Source organism: Leuresthes tenuis, unplaced genomic scaffold, assembly GCF_036924035.1.
Source record: "Leuresthes tenuis unplaced genomic scaffold, fLeuTen1.0.hap1 SCAF_3, whole genome shotgun sequence".
In the NCBI taxonomy this organism is placed as follows: Eukaryota; Metazoa; Chordata; class Actinopteri; order Atheriniformes; family Atherinopsidae; genus Leuresthes; species Leuresthes tenuis.
Window position 1 is genome coordinate 11,515,769 of NW_027325357.1, and position 20,394 is coordinate 11,536,162.

Here is a 20,394-nt window from a genome sequence, read left to right on the forward strand (position 1 = left end):
GAAGGCCACTCTTGACACTCAGAGACTCACGGGCTCAGTACAGGTGTACTCGGGTGTCTTCCTGTCAAACCTTTAAGTATATAGGATATTATGATAGACTTTTTAAAAGCATTCTGCAGATTACATGACTTTCCTTCAGGATTTACCTATTGTTCATTGCAAAATTGTGTGGTGTCTAAATCTGATTGTACCACCTCCTACTAATTATAGTCTACATAAACCATGAATATGCTATAGTTAAACTATGCACTAGGAAGCATATCCTTCAAAACCCTCCTAGTCTTGAGTGAGATTATTGATATCCATCCATCCATCCATTTTCTATACCCGCTTAATCCGTTGGTCGGGTTGCGGGGGGGGGGGGGGGGGGCTGGAGTCTATCCCTCATCGGGTGAGAGGCGGGGTACACCCTGGACAGGTAGATTATTGATATTATAAATATAATTCATCTGCAGCTGTTGACACAGATTATGTTAAACTTCTTGAGATGGTTGCTAGAAACTTATGTCCTCTTGCATAGGTGTAGAGGGAACGTCTTTAGACTGAGTGCCATATGTATGCCCAGATGCTGGCGATGCCAGGAGACACAGCAGGGTGCCCTTTTATCGCCTCTGCTTCTTGATGTCAGCGTGGTGTATAAGAATCATAAGTGTCTGTCCTGGATTACTAAATGTTTTTAGTTGTTTATAAAGTGGTTCATATGAAGGGAGTGAGTAATTGGCATAAAACAAAAAAACTACAGTGACTGTCAAATACTTTACACACTGCCATTGTGGCTCTTTTCTGTTTTTTTTTTAAGCAATGCATTCTTTTCTGGTGATGATTTCTGTCATGAGAGTGAAAACTCACTTTACACATGTGACATCAGTTTAGTCAGTGGGGTTTTTTGATTGAGCCTCCAAATGCAAGTTTGGACTAGGCCAAACATAAGCATCAGAAAATACATTTTAAGTGCTGTTCAAGTGTCCAAAAACACATTTATGGCCAAAACAATTACCCCATCAAAACAACCTAATAGGTGATGTGTTCATACCCTTAAATACAACCTAGGGATGCCTCCTTTATATTACCTTCCCTACAGATGGCAGGAGGGAAATGTAATTCATGAGTTTCCACATCAAAGCAAACATCTTTTTTAAATGTTTCCTTGAACAAGCCAAATAATCCTATTACAGAAGAAGGAGGAGGGGCGGATAGTGCGATTACGTGCAGCGCTTTCAATCATGGGACTTATGTTCAGTGCCTAGATAGACACCTTTTTTTTTCACTTCCGAGTTAGGTTTTATCAGTAACACAACAACACTTCACTAAAACAGTGACAAATGTGACTGTAACTACTCTCGCTGCTTATAAGCTGATACTCCCCACCATCTAGCTCAGAACTGAAGAAGTCTTTCGGATGAGAGAAGAAACGTCTTTAAGATTCAAAAAGAAGTCCAGTTGCCCTTATTCAAGTTTTTCCTGGTTTGGTTTATTCAATAGCATAACTTGGTTAGAGTTTTTTTTATTTTAAATGACACTGTCACCTTCATGCTGGTTTCCCTGGTGAGACTTCAACATAACACATTATGATGAGACTTACACATTTCCTAGTTGAATTTGGGCGATGATATCACTTTTGTTAGGATTAGAATTCAGTCATCTTTGGGAATCCTCCTCCTAATCTATAAATGTTTTCTTTTTTAAAGGAGATATGTTGTGTCCTTTTTAACAAGCTGACACAATTTCCTGAGGTCTTAATGAAATGTCTGTGCTGTACTTAGGTCAAAATAACAATGAGAGACACAACAGCAACTCCCTTTTCTTTTATTAATTTACTCTTCTATTCAAGTGGAACATTTCAGGGGCGTAGAGTAATCCACTTGACTCCACTCTGCCCCTCTCCTTCACAGGGTCAGCCTCATTTGAAATTTTTAAAACTTAATAACCCCTGATGCATGTTTTTATAGCATGAGAGAGCACTGAATAAATAGCCGTAAAGCTCAGACCACAAACCAAACTGAATGAAAAATTCAGTATTATTATCAAATACTTACAATGCCCTTGTCTGCATCTTGACCACGGACAGCTGCAGGCTCCTTCTTTTAGGCACAGTCTGATTGCGAGTCGTGTTGAACTGGCCCAAGTTGTTAAAACATACCACAGATGTCGTAATTCTGCCATCACTTATGGCCTTAATAAAGTCGAGACTTCATTGTTGCTCCTTTCCTCTGTTTTGTCAAAATGTGGACAGTATTTTTACAGATTTCTTTTTGCTTGTATAAACGGCTGTTACCTGTGCTGTGCTCCTGACTGTTCAAAAAAAGAGTAAGAACACCTATTAGATTAGTCAGATTTCCTTTTTAAGATATAAAACGTTAAACAAAGTACTCGTAGTGCATTATTAGCTCGTTTAATTATTATGAACAATATAACTAATGATAAGAAAAAAAGGTGGTACACCCAGGACAGGTCACCAGTAACTAACCAGCTATGCACACTCATTCCCATAGCTGGTTTAGAATTACCAGTTTCGATAACTTACATGCTTTGGAAAGAAACTTGAGCACCCAAAAAATTATTTTGAGGATAAAAATTGGGTTAATATGAGAAATCACCAGCAATACCCCAAAAAAATGTTCATCATAGGTTTCTTAATTCTAAGGCGATATCTTTAGTCATTTTGCTTCATCTGACATTCAGCCCCTTTGGAGAAGCCAGCCCTCAGCCCTTATCAACACTGCGGGTATCATAGTTTAATGTGAGTGAAGCTCTGATGTCTGTGAAAAGTTAAAAGCATCGATGCTGTTACAGCAATGTAAATATGCCCATAGACTCCAAATCAAATGTTCAACAATGCCATATGGGTGTATTGTGTGGGCTCCCACATACTTTTGGCAAAGTACAGTGCAGTAGTGCTTGTTTGTGAGGGCTACAATTCTGGCAGAATAAGCTGTGCTACAGCTGTTATCACACATAATCATAATTTGGGAGTTTCTGTGAAAATTACAAGAGTTTATGCGATGACTTGGCAGACTTTAACTGTAAAAAAGGCATTAGTCATCCTCTGTCTGCCTTGTTTGATGCTGTGACCTCTTCTTCTTCCCACTCCCAGAAAGCCAGGCTGTCGAGGATAAGAATAGCCAAGTCCGGCAGTGCCAACGCCTTCCTCCTGAGCAAACGGAATGGACTACTCAATGAACTGCTGGAGCTGACGGTGAGAAAGTCCTCTGACCCTCTAAGTCACTCTAACTGCAAAGTGGGCGCGATGATTACTGGGAGGTTGTGTCAGATGTGTTCATTAAAAACGACAAAACCAGCAGATTATATTTACATTTCAGACATTAATGTAATGCTCTTCGTCTAATTATTTCAGTCCACTGCAACAACTTCATATCTGAAGCACAAACACACAGATGAGCAAAATTCCAACAATTACTGCCACAGTTAACGAAAGGATAATTTAAAAGTAATTTAGAAGCTTTAAAAGAGCAGCAGAAGTTGAAGTCATTACACTCCTGTAGTTACACAGGGCAGCGCTGATAGCAGAGGAGTTATGAATATAATCTTCAGTGCTGGTGTTATCAGTGTAATCACACAAAGTGCTTTTCCTAGTTGTATTTCTGTCTGAGGTTTAATCCACGTGTGTGAAACTGGCAAGCTAAAACAGCAGAGGTTGTTCTTTATTGCTTATTTAGTAGCTCTTGGTGATAATTAAATGGTAAGTGCATTAAAGGAGGCTGGAGTGAACTTTAAAACAACACTACTACCGAACAATACGACAGTGGAGATGGCACAGAGTAACAGAAGGCTTGTTTTTAAACTTCAGACATAGCAAGGCTGTTTTGTCATAGCTTTTTTGTTAGGTTAAGTTTGTTATCTTCTGGCTCTGAATCCATTCTTCACTCACAGATGGAACAGTGTAAGTCTTCACATGTGGCTCTCCCCAAGACTATGAAAGTTCATAGTTTTCAAAATGCCAAGCTATTTATTATAATTACATACTCCTCAAAGTTCATCTGTGTCCGCCTGAAAACAACTTTTTTTAATTCATTTATTTGAAGCATCTAGCACCGTCCCCCTCTACTTTTATGCTTCTCTTGAAAAAAAAAAAAAAAAAATGTATGTAAACACCATAGAAACATGTTTGGTAATGCATGAGCAAATTGGCCATATCCTTCCCATCAAAACCATCACTCTTGCTTTCAGTGACATACTCTGCTCCTTGGCTACCAAAATCCATTTGGATCTAATCGAGTCCAGTGTGAAAGCTCATGGGTATCTGGAAGTGGTTAGAATTATCATATAAATGCCATCTGTGAGTGCTGAGCGAGCCCCATCCCTCTGTGTCTGTGATGAGGCTGCCACAGTCCTGGTGCATCAAATTACAGTAATGTCACTGCTGACAGTCAGTCAGTGGGACTACATGGGTCTTGGTTGAAAGTGAGTGGGCATATATGACTAAATGACTGGTTCTCTCACAGCTTATAGCTAGATTAGAAGTTCACTGCGGATCTGTTTCCTTCTGGGCATTTTTATTCTTTGACAGCAATTTATTGATTATGCTGTCAAGTTTGATAACCCTACATAAGAGGCCATTACAGCTTTATCCCCTTGAATGCTGATAATGTAATTGTTAATTTTATCATGTGAGTCCCAGGACTGTCCCTCTGCCTGCATGTTTTCATTGCCTATTTGCAGACAGATGAAGTGCTACCCATGATTTATTTGTTTTTTAATTCAAACGGGTCTGTTGTTCATCAAGGACTTGCATAAGCCCTTATTTCCATTAATGTGATGACAATGGACCGTGTCTGCGTCATGTTCCAACAAGGAACATGGTCTTTTTATGTAAAAAGGAGGGGGCAGCAGTTCTTCTAGGTCAGGCTCAATGACATGTACTCGTCATGTTCGTGTCTGAACTGATGCAGTCACATTAACGGATAGGCATGCACAACGGAGGTTGGTTAGTTTGGTAAAAGATCTGCTTTTCGAAGGAGTCTGACATATTGTATCAGTAATCGACTAAATCAAGCTCTGTGTTGGTTCAGGATTGCAAGTAGTCTGCCTTGGTCATAAATCCCTTTTCGTCCAGTTGTCCAAGACTTCAGTCTGCCCAGTCAGCTCAGTTAATAACTGAAGCAGATATCATAAATCTGCCACCAGTTAATGCAGAGTTGTTTCACTCGCCCACAATTAACTGGTGAATGGTCTGCATTTGAACAGTGCCTTTTATCCTTAGCCAGGTTTTACCAAGTGCTTTACAACCTGTTTCCAAATCGCTCACAGTAGTGGCAGAGCTGCTGTCTAAGGTGGTCAACTGCCATAACCTTCAGATATCTAACCTTTAGAGTAAGCTACTTGATCAACGGAGCCATTAACTGTTCTCTTTGTTCCTACTTTGTTTAATCAAATCCAGTTAACTAGTCAGCTATAACACAGTAGCCTAGTTCACATTTTGGTTGCGTCAAAATCTAAGCCATTAAAAAAAAATGTTCTTCTTAACCCATTGCTGTTCCTCCTTGCAATTCACACATGCCAAACAGAAGAAGCTCAGCTCGAGATCACTGTGTCCTTACACACATATTAGCGGAGTAAGAAAAGCGTTGCTGGTTGAAGATGGGTTCCATGATGAGGCTTGACACGGACCTGTTTCGCCTCTGTTGCTTCCTCCTTTGCCGGCTCAGAGGTGTATCAGTGGCAGATCAACTCTGGCTGCTTGTTCTACCTCTCTACTTAAATGAAAGTGCATCAGTTTGAGTTTGGAAGGCATGTGTGAAAGAGGCTAATGAAGCTTCCACATCTGTATACTTTCACATTTGAATTAAAGTTAAGAGAAGTAAAGTCTCCCCTTATCCTGGACGGTTTGAAAACATCAGGGACAGTCATTCGTCTTTAAGATTTTCCAGCGTGTCACTGGTGAAGAGTTACAGATTTACTATGTTTTCTGACAAAATAACATTACTACTCAAACTTTTCTACTTCATAGTTTTCTTTTGTATTGTTGGACACAGCACCAAACAAATAACACCTACACACACACATATAGGCTAGTGGACAGCAAAGAGGCTGCAGTGAACACAGTGAAAGTGAGAAATTTGATGGTTTTTATTAACTGATTTTATTTGACTGAACGTGTGCTGCAACCAGTTTTGACAGTAAAATGTTTCCACATTCTTACTTAACATGGAAATTCAGAAGCAAAACAATATTGTCCGTCCTTTTCTGTATTTCCTTGGTGCATACGGTGTCCACAGGTCTGGATACTTTGGCATCAAGTCTCAATAACTACATAGACCTGTTGAATATGCAGAGTGGGGTTTGTGTTTTTTTGTTGTGTTTTTTTTTTTTTGCTGAAATAAATTAGATCTAAGAACAAGACCTCATCTTTACGTTGTCACATATTTCTCCAAAAGTTGCACACATCAGTCAGTATTACTGTTGTCTTCACAGATATGCAAGTTATCCGTGCTATGTGCGCCAATACAATTGTACCTTCAATGATGCTGGTTTTTGAGAGATGTGCTTACAACAAGCCAGAAGGTCTCTCTCTGTCATTGAAAAAAAAATATTTCAAATTTTGACAATCAGAAAAAAGTAGTTATCCACTTTGTATGGGTGCAGAGAGGCTGTTTGTATTTCTGGACCTTTTACATATTTATACTCTTTTCATGTCCACCACAGAATTGTGTCTGGTTTTAATCCAGTGCCACTGGATTGAGTTTGACCTTGTCCCTTCCATAGACATTTCACCTTCTGTAAATTTATAATGATATAAGACACAGTAGATAACTAAGTTTTTTGGGGTTTTTTTTGTTTACACTGACAAATATTATTCTTGAGTTGCTAAACTATTTTCCAAGATAGTCAGTCACAGAGTTCTGAGCCCATCTAATCTATCCTTCCAAATAACAGGGATGCTGTCTTTTGAAAAATGTAAGTTGCACTAAAGTCAAAATGAGCATGTTTAAATTATTTTGAAAATTTACTAAATTTATTTTATTTTTGATTAATCACTACATTTAACTGACTTGTAAATCCCTTTGTTTTTATTTCAGTGTTACATACTGTCACAAGCTTTTAGAAACCAGCATTGTTTAGGGGGCATTTTGATTGCCGAAGACTTCAGATTCATATTGAAAAAATATGAGTTGATCTAGATGCAACTTTTGAGCGTAGCACAAAAGCTTTCACACAACATATGTTTTTGTATTCAGCATGTGTAGAAATAGAACACATGGCAACAGGAAGACCCACATTTGGAGGGATTTACTGACTAGCATGTTGCAATTTAAGCTTTGCCATGTGACTACACACAGCTCTCCAGAAGTCTTTACAGTAACGTCCATCAAATCCAAAGATACTGAACCTCATCCCAGACCAGTCTGTCAGAGCTGATTTTAACCATCCATCTCCAAACAAGACTGAAAAAAATCAGATGTTAAAGCAACAGAACGTTGGATTTGTAACTTTAATTTGGTTTCAAAGTGAAATCTATCGCATTACTCACTTCAAATGAGTAACTGATCAAAAAACTCATTAACAAGGGAGTCTTTTAGAATATGTGAGGCTCATCAGTTCGATAAAAATATAACTAAATCCTACAAATGACAGTCCTGCATGACTTCTCCAGAACTTGACATTTGTCACAGATCCACTGATAAAACTTGTTCTGAAGCTGAAGTTTTAAATGTGAACAAAGCATAAGGTTAGAGATCTTAACATAGATTTGTACATGTTGTTTAAATATTGTTAAAACATGAGTTATCATGTAAAATCAAAGATTCTGTGATTAATCTAATCCTGCTCTGAGGATGTACTTTGAATTTTCACATCTATAATTTACTCAGCCAAAAACATGCTTTCTCATCAGGATAATTTCAGAATTTCTTATCAACTATTATAATGTAGTTTATTTTAATTGTGTTATTTTCTATCTATATTGCCCCTGAACAGAAAACCCAGGACAAATTAAACAGTTATATATTCTCCACTTCACAGAAAGGTTAATACGATTAAGGTCATATCATAGATGAAGTCCTGAAAATTGGCTTCTTTCTCGGCATGAAGGATTCTGAAACCTTTAACCTTTAGGTGTCAGTCTGTAGGTACAAAGTGTTCAATAAATTCTTCTGCTACACGGCAGATCCACACATCAAGACCAGATTAGAAAGCAGTCTGCTCTCCAGCCCACATAAATGTATTGTTCATGCTCCTGGAATCTGAATGAGAGTACTTGGGCTGGACCGCCTCCCATCCAAATCCTCAGAGTGAAAATGCACGCTAGGGGAGAGAATTAATTTATTTTCACTTTTCATGTTATTTGGCAATTCTGATTACTTTGAGACTAAGCTTTATTTGAGGCTTAGCTTTGAAAACAAGTTCCGTTTGGAGGTATCCCAACAAAAGGTTTCATAAGTTTTTCTCACACTGCTGTTTTTTTCTCTTTTAGACATCAGTAACTATTCAGCTGCCTGAAACATCAAATGACGCTCAGTGATACCTTCTTAGATAATTGAGAGCTGACAGTAACACAGCTTTGGAATTTGTTATTTGTTCAGTAAACTATATTTTGCTGCTGCTTACACCCAGATAAATTATAAACCAACATGTATTCAGACCAAGCGGAAATGTGGTCCATTTCATAACTAAGTATTTGGATAATAAGGAGCTGGAAGCAAACAGCAGAAGTAGTTGGCTACCTGTTTATTGCAGACATGAGTGAAATCAACAAGCAAAAAGGAAGATAATTGTACTGTAAATGGAGGACATGAAGCAGAATGAAAGCAGCACATCATTTTTTTCATTACTGATGACAAAGTTCATTTTCAGAGTCTTCAGTGAATTTCAAACTGCCATTTCAGGCTCCCTGTGCAGAGTGATCCATGTCCAGTGCTGTACCAGCAATGGCTGGAATAATCTGGCAACAACTACCAGCTATTTGTGTGTGCATGCATTTGTGGGCTTTTGTGTGTGTTGTTACTCAGGGTACAGAAGAGGACGAGCAGAAGCTGACAAAGTCCACCTCTCTGTTAGAGAGCCAACACCACCATCTACTGCACTGTCTGGAGAAAACCACTGTGAGTGATCGTTTCCCTCGATTAACTTTAAATGCCCAGTGCCACTATCTCTGTTTTTACACTCATTGTTTTTTATTTATACAGTAAATCAGCACTAATTAAGATGGAAGTATGCCATAGTGTAAAAATCCAATATACATATCACAGTAAGATTTTATAACTCTCCTCAGTGACAAGGGATAAACATTTTTTTGTTCTTCTAATGTTACCGTGTTGAGAGCTTGAACTTGGCACAGACTAACGCTTTAAGTGCAGATCTAAAAAGAGAATTGAGGGAATTATACCGCTGTTAGATATGTCTGTCACTGTGACAGCATCTCTCCCTCTCTCTCACTGAATCTGTCACTGAGCCCAAAGCTGTCAGAGGCAAGACAAAAGTTCTTTGTAAACAATACCTCAAAATATTTGCATGTCAGTCTGGCAGTTTTCATGCGACATTGTGGGGCTGTTTGAGAAGCAAGGAAGGAAAGTGACGCTCTGTTTCAAGAATTTTTGTTTTAAACACTAAAATTTAAAATCAGGTGCTTGTCAAAAATAGTGGCAGTGATCGAGCGTACATTGTTAAAGTTTTCAGTTTTAGTCGGTTTAAGCCTTGTGATGGACTGGTAACCTGGTAGGCTTCAGTCCCTTCACTGTCCTGAACAGAATAAAAGGGGAATCAAGAAATAATGATTTAAAAAAAAAAGAAGTGTGAAAGGCCAAAGTTTAAATTTAGAGTTCTTACAAATGTGCTGTGTGGTTGTGGTTCTTTGTCTCAGTATCTGTCCAACTTGGCTCCAGTGTGCATCTGATCCAGCAAAGTAGGAACTTTAAACACAGCAGCAACCTAAACTACACCTTTATGCTTTGCCAATTTGAGTCTGAGCTGAGTCACAAAGAGAAGGTGTCTAACAACTTCCCAGCATGTACTGGGCCAGAGGAATTTCTCCCTGTATTAACAATTATACCTTTGTTGCTGTGCTGTTTTGCTATTGTGATTTTCAGTTTATCCACCGGTGTGCATATCCCCATATTGTTGCCTGTGCAGTCACTGTGAGTGAAAGTCACAACATTCTTCATGTTAAATTTAAGTTTCAGTGACTTCTACATGAATATTAGTGATTTCTACAATGCACAGCAACCTTGTTTATACTAAATCAGAAGTACTGTGCAACGAGGGTTCAAGTTGTCAGGTTACTTTAATTCATACAATGACAGCCCTAATGTAGAGGTTACTTTGAGTTAGATTTTATTTAGAAATGATTTATCACTCAAGTCCCCTGACTATGATGATACATTTATTTGCTGTTTCTGCTCTCTTCTTGTATTTTCTTCAGGCTCATGAGTTTGTGGACGAGCAGCTGTACGAACAGAATTGTTTAGAAACAGCATTGCAGACCTATCCATCACGCAGCCCCTCTATATCCAGCCATGACAGTCTTGAAGTAGCCTGCTGTGGCCGGAGGGGAAAGAGGAACACTCCTCTGCCCAACGCCAGCCTACCCTCACCCCCTCCTGTCCCCACACACCAGGGCCCGCTGCAGGAGCTCAGTGCCATCCACATACAGTGTGGTGACCCACTGCCACACACCACCAGGTGAAACTCAGCAGAAACACACCAACATGAGAGCATCAGCAGGGTCTGGGTATCAGGCCATTAACTGAAATGTGCCAAATGTGAAAGTTTTTTTTTTTTCACTAGTGCCGCCTGGCCATGAGGACAAACTCTGAGCAGCATCTGTGCAGCATCTTTAAGATTCTTATTTTAGTAACACTTGAAATTTCTAAGCTGTGCATGAATGGTTCTAAACCATATTACCACTCCAGCTTTGGGCCTCTATAAGTGAAGGTGTTTTATATAGACTGAAAATGAATTAACAAAAATGTAAAACATAACTGTAAAGTAAAATATTTATTCATTGAAGAGGTTATAACTATAAACAAATGTAGCACATTGTTACGACCGGCCCGTAGGCTGCAACAAAAACAGGCGAGATACCGAACTTACTTACTTACACTACAAGCCCCCCACGACCAAACCCAAAGAGGAGACGCTGCTAAAACCTACAACAGGAATCACTCCTTCAGGTAATACACACGCAAGTGGACCGACACTTACCTTCTCTTGCCTCCGTACATTTTCACAATCTGAGACAGCCACCGACAACAAAACCTCACACAGCCACTTACCCGGTGTCACGTGTGCTCTCGCCCAAACAAAGCGCACTCCAACCAAAACTCACTCGGCATAAACCAAGTACTAAAGTACACCAAAAGAAAAACAATAACCCGACCTTCGAGACGGACGAGTCCCCAATTTGTTACAACCGGTTCGTAGGCCGCAACAAAAACAGGCGAAATACCGAACTTAATTACAAACATGAACACACCAACAGTGCACTGCACACAGAACCCAGGCCTGGGGCCGTCACACACAAACACTTTAGCTTTATACAGCTAATAGTGTCTATATAGGCTCAATAAATGTGATATATGTTTAGATTGGAAGACTTGGAGATCTACATTAATGTAATCTATACAAAGAAGACGGGTCTAAATTAAAGGTTGGCAAAATCCTTAATACTCAGAAAAGCACTAGAGGGCGCTGTTGGACCACTGCAACATAAAATCCCTCCATGTTGAAAAAATGGCCGGATGTATTGGTGATTCTAAATTTGTAGGAGAGAGTGTACATGGTCCAGTTTGTCTCTGTGTGGCCTTGTGATGGACTACCTTAAAATGCAGTACCACTGACAATCACTATCTCCCATAAAGAAAATGAAAGAAATTTAAAGAAATTTAAGCATTAACTTCTCTCATATTAATACATTTTTCCCCACAGGCCATTAACAGGATTCACCTCTATTACCTAAGTTTACAATTGAGTAATCCTGACATCTGTGACACTGTCACTAGCGTAATTGGAGTAAATAGGCTAGATTTCACTAAATTACTCGATGTCACTGGCTGATGCATTCTCTTTGATAAACAATTTTCTGTTGATCAGCTAATTCATGTATAAACTACTTGCTGCAGCTTTAATCTGTCAGTTAGAGATGCTTTACAGTCATACTTGGTGTGTTTGTCTCTTCTTGAACAGCCGTTCAAACCTCAACCTTAAAACCGATGACGGCAGCAGGATCAACAGCAAAAGCGGCCGCATCACCACAGCTATCATCAGCCTCCCGACACCTCCTGCTTTAACCCCCGATGGCGATGGTCTCCATGGGCCGCCACAGCGGAGGCCGCCCCCACCTCCAGGTCACCCAGCAGCCCCGAGCATCCAGACCACAACAAGCTCTGCTGGCTCCAACATAGTCAAAGTCTCAGCTCTGTGACACTCAGGCTGGTGGATGTAACTCAGCTAGGCAGAAGGAAACGGAAAGAAGAGGATAAGGAAGAGGAGGAGGGAGCAGGTAAAACAACATTAATGGACACACTGTCGCCCCTTGGGTCAGCAGCAACAGAGGTGTACTCCAGAATTATGGAGACTTCACTAGTGGACTTTAGATATATGGAACTGAGAATCACACTCATGTCATGTTGTGTATGTACTGTAGATAAGGAGAGATTTGCTGCGTTTCTAATAGTTTCTAACAGCAGTGCAGATGTTTTACAGCTCATACTGTGGAAAAAGAATGAAAGACATTGTGCAATTAGCATAAACTTTACCACAGGCTGATGACAACCACAAATTGACAGTAAATTTATAGTGAATTCAGTGAAAATGATTATTTGTTGACCCTAAATACTGATGAAAGATAAAGATGTTGCTTGTGTTTACTGGAATTTGTTTAGTCTTGTTTGTGTTATGTGTTAAGTATAGAATTGAAAAAAAAAAGATTTCTTTACAGCATCATTTGAGAAGTGACGGTATCCAAAGCTGCTAATGTCATCATTGAATTGTGTGTTTTATGTGTCAGAGACTGAAAAGAGTGCTCCTGCCAAGTCAAAGGCTCAAAAGGGGGTTTTAGTTACTTCACAGTGGTTCTCGATCTCATGGTGAAAATAAAAAAAAAGGGACCCGAGCTCACCACAAAACTAAACAAACAACTAAACTTTAAAGTGAATTATGGATATTTTGATAAAAGCATGAGGCTTGGGTTTCTTTGTATGCATCTTATTGTGCATCATGCACAGCAGATAAAAAGACCAATCACAGCCTTGCTTTCCCTCTTCCTCCCTGTGCTACTTAGACACACACCTATTTGTTTATTTGTAGCTGATTTTAGCAAACATTACTCAAATTCAAGAAAAGGATTTGTTTTATTATTTGGTTGAATAGTTTTCTGCAAATGAAGATAATATAATATTATTTGGAATATATAAGTATGACATGTAAAACTACAAAAAGTTAAAAGATGCTTATAACCTTTATAATTATCAACAGAATGTGAATCAATACCAGCTATAATGTTAAGTTAATGACTATGTTTGGCATTGCAGATATTTCTGATGTTGCCCTGCAAACCATCTTGCTCTTGCCTGTACCCTCGCATAATAACATGTTTTAGCTCACAGGGCAGGTTGCCAGTGAATGAAACCATAAACGCAGTGATGGTAGAGGCCTCATCATGTGACCACAGGAGAGTACAATTGGGGTTTCAAGGGGGCGAGCTGGCTAGCATTGGTTTGTTTTCAACCTCAGCAGCTTTTTCTGCTCTACAGCCACCTCCACACTTCATCATTTTTCTCCGTTACCTGACCATGTGCATCGAGTGATCCTGAGGACCAGAGACCAGGGCTTTGTTCAAATATTCCAATCATTCACTACAATAGTGCACTACAAACTAATCACGTAGCACCAAAAGTAGAGTACAAAAAATGCACTCTACCTCAATCTAAAAAGACCATCATGCATTGCGACCCTGGTAAACCTATGCTAATCTCTAAGATTTGCATGGTAATGCAATTTCATGGTAATGTAATTTCCTTGCCCGTTAAGAAATAAATAAGTGCCCAAGTTAAATGGCAATAAGAAAATTGTGTCCAAATGAAAAGAAATGGGCTTATAAATGCCTATATTTATTACAAATAGCAGGTTCTAATAATAATTTTGGAAGAACCTGTGACAATTTTGAGCATGATATAACATCTCAAAGTTTGGTTTCAGTGGTTTCAACAACAGGTGTAGCGCCACACCCATTACCAGTGGATGTCAATGCTGACATCAGTAGCTCCAATTACACTTGAAATATTTAGAGGTTAGATCAGTGAGTTATTAGGTTAGTTATGTCTTTTTCTTGGGCCAAAAACATTAAACGACAGATACATTTGAATTATTGGATGGGTGCTCTGTCCCTTTTTTTTAATGTCTACATTGCTTTTTTTTTTTACTACTTTTCACTTATATTAAAAGCTCAGAAGAGAAGAAAAGAAAAAGATAATAATAATCATGTTTGTTGTCATTATGAACATCTTGTGCCAGGACGGTTGAGCACTGCTGTGATATCAATGGGCCGTATGGACTAATTCAGGAATGGAGCAAATTTGTCTTTTAAAATTCCTGTATGTAACTTTTTGGATGATCCATATGCGGAAATGCAATATGATATTCCAAACTATGCTGCCATTTTGTAAAAATAAAACATTAGCCATCTAAGAAATGAGCCATCTGAAAATACAGAAAGCGTAGGTCGTCCTCCTTATGGTCTGACATATTTTACTGCCATATTTCTACAAAAGCCCAGAGCAGACAAACCAAAACTGTCTGTGGAGCGTTTCTTCACAGTCACCGTAGTGTCTCCAACATCTGCAGAAAGAGCAGTTAGTACTTCAGCTGGCTGCAGTCTGTAGACTGAAGTTGGGCCTTTAAACTACAAGTCAAACTTAAAAGATACTTGAAAATCTGATTAAAAGAGTTTGTAAATAAAGGGAAAACATGTTTTTATTTTTTTTTTAGAATGAAATTTCACTTGGAGCATCCATCCAGGAATCTTGTGAGGAAAAAAAGAGAATAATATTAGGGATGAAACTGTGCCGTCTGTCTGTAGTTCTCTGTATTATCATTCCTTTATCATGGAATTATTTAGTTATGAAACTATTTTACTGACATTTATGTAGGAGCCCAAGCTTCTGTCACAGCTGAAGAAATTATCAGCTTTTTTTTAAACAACCAAACAGTTAAAACGTTCAATAAAAAAATGAAAAGTTTACAAAAGAATATGCCACTGTGACCTGACAAGTTCAAGTCAAATCCACTTACTGCCTTTTTAAAGGTTTTGAACCAGAGACATTTTTTTTTCTTTAAATGTTTGCAAATTGTTTGCCAACTCGAACAAGATGCTCTTTAACTGCTGATTAAATTTAATGATAGCAGCACCTGAGTGTCCTGACTCTTGAGATAGGAATGATTAATTGAATCAGTACTTAAAAGGCTCCAAAGAAAACCAACGCTTTAGATTTAGATTATTTACATAAAAAACAATCATGAAGAGTCTCAAGGATGCTCACAAGGTGGCAGCAAAGATGAACCCCAGTTTTTGGCCTCAGTTCTGATTTATGTACGTACCTGCTGCACGTTGTTACTCATTTGAGCTGTTGTTTCGACTAGTTTGTGACTGTTTGCCGAGTGTGATAAAGTTATTTGTATCAAACGAGCATTGTGTTTACTTGTCTTGGTTTCTTTCTTTTGCTGAAGTGGAACCTGATGATTTAACTCTGCGTTTTTTCAATCATGAAGCGTGTTCTTGCTGTATTGGTAAAATTTGAGTTGCATTTGTCATGTTTTTTAACCAAGAAGAAAGTATTCTGCCAAAATGATCATTTTTCCATCCTCTGTAAGAACAACAAAGATACATGCTGCTTTACAGAACATGATAAACTCTTTAGATATCTTTTCCTCTTCATGTTATTGTTTTAAAATATCAAGCATCGGTTCAGTCGTGGTGTTCAAACTTGAGTCTCGGTCACCGCTGAAACAGTATCTACACATTAGGGCTTTTTGCAGTAAAATACACCACTTTCAACACCTTTCACACTAGAGTGAATTGGGTCACTTCTGAAAAGTCTTGGCATTGCTGTTTGTGTTGTTTCTTATATTTTCATCCTTTTGAACTGAGCTTTTCTGTCTGTTTGCTGTGTATACAAGTTTCTGTCAGTTCGTTTGTTATAACAACTATGAAGTGTCAGATAGAAATTAAAATCTGCCACAGCGTTCGTGTCTTACCTTTCTTCTTTCTCCTGAAAAACATTAATTCATTAGATGAACACTTACTAAACACGACACTTGCTCATAGCTGCATTATAGGCGGTAGTTATAAACCTGTACTTATAAATCTTTTAATGAATGTATAGGTACTTGTCACGCTACATAAGATAGCCTAAAGTTAAGACTTCTTTTTCCATTAAAAAACAAATTTGTGCTTGTCTTTCCATTAGTTAAGCATTTGTTGTGTGCATGTCTCTGTCAAACATATTTTCAGTATACCTTTATCAAAATATCAATAAAGTTTGAATAAAAGAAAAAAAAACATTTAATTTAACCTATAATTAACCAAGAAAACAGATCTCTTGTGATTTTAAATTTCCTTTCTAGAGTGTCAAGCGGCAGCTTAATTAGCACTTATTACACAATTGTATAGAAGTATAGATAAAACAGTACACATACAGGATGTTGAATTGTATGGATAAATTACAGAGACGGCAACAAACAAATAAACTAAACTAAAGGACAAAGAGTTACAGACCAAAGAAATAATATTTAAGCTATAGTTCTTCATAAACAAACCCATATTTTGTTTCTCTTTTCCACACGAAGAATTAACCGCATTTGAATTATTAACTTCATGCACATTTTTTTGTCAATGTTTAGGAGACATAGTTTTATGCTCCTAACAGAAGATAATACATTTCATCACAAGCCAATATTTTTATTTCATATTTTTCTCTGTGTTGACACATTTGTTATGAAACTGTATAAAGACCAGTTTTTGCCAAATAACATTTTGGGATCTAATACTGCGTTTAATGTCAAATAAGATCCAAACCACAGCCGTTACATATAGGATTAAACTCATCCTCTTGTGTGCACTAAGCATCTTAAAGAGGAAAAGATGGAGAACATGAAAATGAGAGAAAAAACCTAAATGCTGTAACATGATGCACAAAGTCGCTGCGTCCTGAGACACCTCTTTCATCTGCTGAACCAGGTGTTTTGCTGTCAGCTCACTCACAGCCATGTGTGATTCTGACAGTCTTTTGTAGCTTAAAACCCATAATTAGTGGTTGTTTGGCTGACATCATCACACAGAAAGACAGCATGAGTCAAACACATTGACTAAGTCTGCTTGGAGAAAAACACCCACTTATCCAACTGCTTCAAATAAATCTTGAAACGGCTCAAATATCGCAAACAAGAAGAGATAAAGTTTTTGGAGAAATTAGGGATACATTCACATACAGTGAGTTAACTTAAAAATATACGAGATGTTTTGTGTGTACAATATTTTCTTTGTGTTTCTGAGTAAGGGGGCAGTAAACACAGTGATTATTTATTATCCTATAATAGTGTTTTGCTGATGTTTAACTCAAGGAGCGACATCTGGCTTTTAAGTTAAAAACTCAAAATGAATGTATGTTCCTCTATTCTCAATGGACAGATTTAAAACATTTAAGTTACAGTTCAGGCTCAGAATATTTATTTCCATCCAAACCTTTAGATGGCAGCACACTAAAGCTGATTTATACTGCAGGTGGCAAAGGTTAATGAGGAATATACAGTGTACTGGCCACTGCATTGGGCATGTGTATGTTTTCTTTTTACATCAAATAAAGTGGAATTATTGTAATAAGAAGTAGAAAATGAATTTCATGTGTACTGTGTCTATTATGATATTCTTATATTATGCAATCAAATTAATTTTTTTAACAGCTGGATGATTAACTGTGCCAATAATAATAATAAAAATGATAATAAGATCACTGGCAATTAAGAAGAGAATGCTGTAACATAAAGGATTCTTTGTTCTTCTATAATTAGAATTTTTTTTTTGAAAAATGTAGATAATTTTCTATTTTAATCATTGTTGAAAAAGCTAAACTTTACTTTCAAATTAATCTACTAATTATATTTCTTTATCAACTAACTCGGAACAATGATATATTAGATTGATTGGTCGATAAAATGCACATACATTTGACATACATTATAGATTTATTTTACAAAGCTGAAAGCATTTAAGATGATGTAAAAACAGAAAACAGTCACATTTGAATTGACGGACTTTGCTTAAAATGTTGTTTTAGGTAGAGCATTTCTGCTGATCAACTGAAATTTTAATACAACCTGGCTCCCCACTCATAACCGTAAAAAACAGTTGTCACTTCAGACATTTCTTATGTTCAACAGGTACTGAGCAATAAGATTATATCTGATCAAGTTACTTTATACAACTTATTGTTCACATCATCACATCTTTTGATAGTCCCTTTTTTTTTTTAAATACCAGTGACAGATTATGCAACAGTGTAGTAATAAGAAATCTGTCAGTTCAGAGCACCAAAGTGTTTTTTTTAAGTAATATAACAATTATTCAATTTGTATTAGTACGTACACTAACTGCATGGCATTGCACCATCAATCTCTGCTCCCACTTTTACTGAATGTAAAGCGTGAACGTATGATATCTTATTTGATTATTCTTGTTGCTCCAACAAAGAGCCGTGACGTGACACAAGAAGGTATTCGAACATGCGCCGTAAGGCTATTGATGAACTTGCTATTGATGAAAAGGCATAAATTGAATGAACTCTCAATCTGTTTGGCTTGCACTGAAGTTGCAGTTTTGCCCTATTTCATGTGGATTGACTTTAAGTCACATAGTACATCACATCTGTGGTAATTCTGGGCTTTGAACATCAATCCTCAAATCCTGTTTTACAAAAGCAATGTCCAAGCACTTCCTGCAAATGATAAATATGATCAATTTGTTCGTCACTCTGTTTGGGACATAAGCATGATAGTTAGTGGTAAAAGTTGTCCATTTTCCACATTTGCTGAAACATGAACCAAAATCACAACTACGAGTAGGTGGTACTCAAATGTATCAGCAACAAATTGGAGTATGATACAGGTTGTTTGTTTCTTTCTTTACTTCCAAGGTAAGTCAGTTCACAGCAACCCAAACAGAAATCTGACCTGTGACACATTTCAGTTTCTTGGTTTTAGCTTTTAATCTCCTCTATTGAGTTTCTAAGCAGCAGGGATCTGTCACAGTTTCTATTTACAACCAAAACACAGACAATGTATGAGTGTGGGAGGGTAACTATGCTGAAAAAAAACACCATGCAGTGTGGGTTCACAGCAGAGATTATCATGGTTTGTCTTATCTTGAATCATTTTTTTCCAAACACAAAATCTAACAAGTCAGAACTCTGAGTTACATTAAGGATTATAAAATGCAATTTAACAGTCACTGCTGCTGCTTCTCGTGCCGCCTTTGCTTCAGTGCTGAATGATGTGAGGAGACGCTTCCTTATCCAGTGTTGTGCTCATGCTGACAGCTGGGAGGAAGTGGGTTCTCGGACAAGAAGCAGCTGCAGGTCGGGGTCACATTTAGGACGAAACTATCATGTGAATCTTAAAGCAGCTGGTTTAAAGTTAAATAGACCCGCATGTCTTCATCTTACACTTGACTTATAGAGATATAAAGAATAGCACACTCACCCACAAACGGACTGGTTCAACGCTTCATTCATTTGTGGAGCTTTGGGGCCTTCAAGCACTTGTAGCAGACTGAATTTCTGATGTTAATGAGTCGTTTTACTCAGACAGAAGCAATTAAAAAACTGAAAGAGTGATTTGACAAGATTTTGATTCATAAAGAGGCAACAAGCATGCGCCTGTCAAAAAGATTGCACATGTATAGCAGCCCATAGCCAAAAAAGTAATAACAACCTTTAGGTTTTTTTTCTTATATAAGAGGATTTTCCTCTATGTTATTCAATCACAATGTATGAAATTAAGTTTGCGTTTTTCAAATTTAGGAGATTTAAGATCTGTGACATGCATGCTAAACTTGTCCCACAGCGTCACTCGAGCAGAGTCACAAATGCAAACTGTTCTGACTCAATTCATATAAACTGAAACAACCATAGCAGTAACTAAAGTTTGTAAGTTGTCGTCAAAATTGCAGAAACAAAAAATACACAGATGAAGAATATTCCCATTTCCACACATTAATTATTTATGAACTGTATGAAAGTAAAAAGTCAGTTAAATGTCTTTTTCTCCTTCAAAAGCTGAGTTGCATGCAGATGATTTATTCATTTTCTGTGTTGTGTTGCATGATTCTAGGTCCTTACATCCGACCGTCCATCTGGGACACATCACCACCATCAGGTCAGATTTGAACAC

At 37.8% G+C, this 20,394-nt stretch overlaps 1 protein-coding gene across 1 annotated transcript in view; it reads left to right on the forward strand.

The window, feature by feature from the left end:
* LOC140303152 (A-type voltage-gated potassium channel KCND3-like) overlaps positions 1-16,150 on the forward strand; it is a 90,121-nt gene extending 73,971 nt beyond the window's left edge. Inside the window, exons 4-7 of the mRNA XM_072381788.1 lie at positions 3,095-3,196; positions 8,967-9,059; positions 10,376-10,635; positions 12,139-16,150. Of these exons, the coding sequence (XP_072237889.1) occupies positions 3,095-3,196; positions 8,967-9,059; positions 10,376-10,635; positions 12,139-12,376 (693 nt within the window). The 3' untranslated portion in view covers positions 12,377-16,150. The remainder of the gene's footprint in view (positions 1-3,094; positions 3,197-8,966; positions 9,060-10,375; positions 10,636-12,138) is intronic.
* Positions 16,151-20,394: the final 4,244 nt, after the last annotated feature.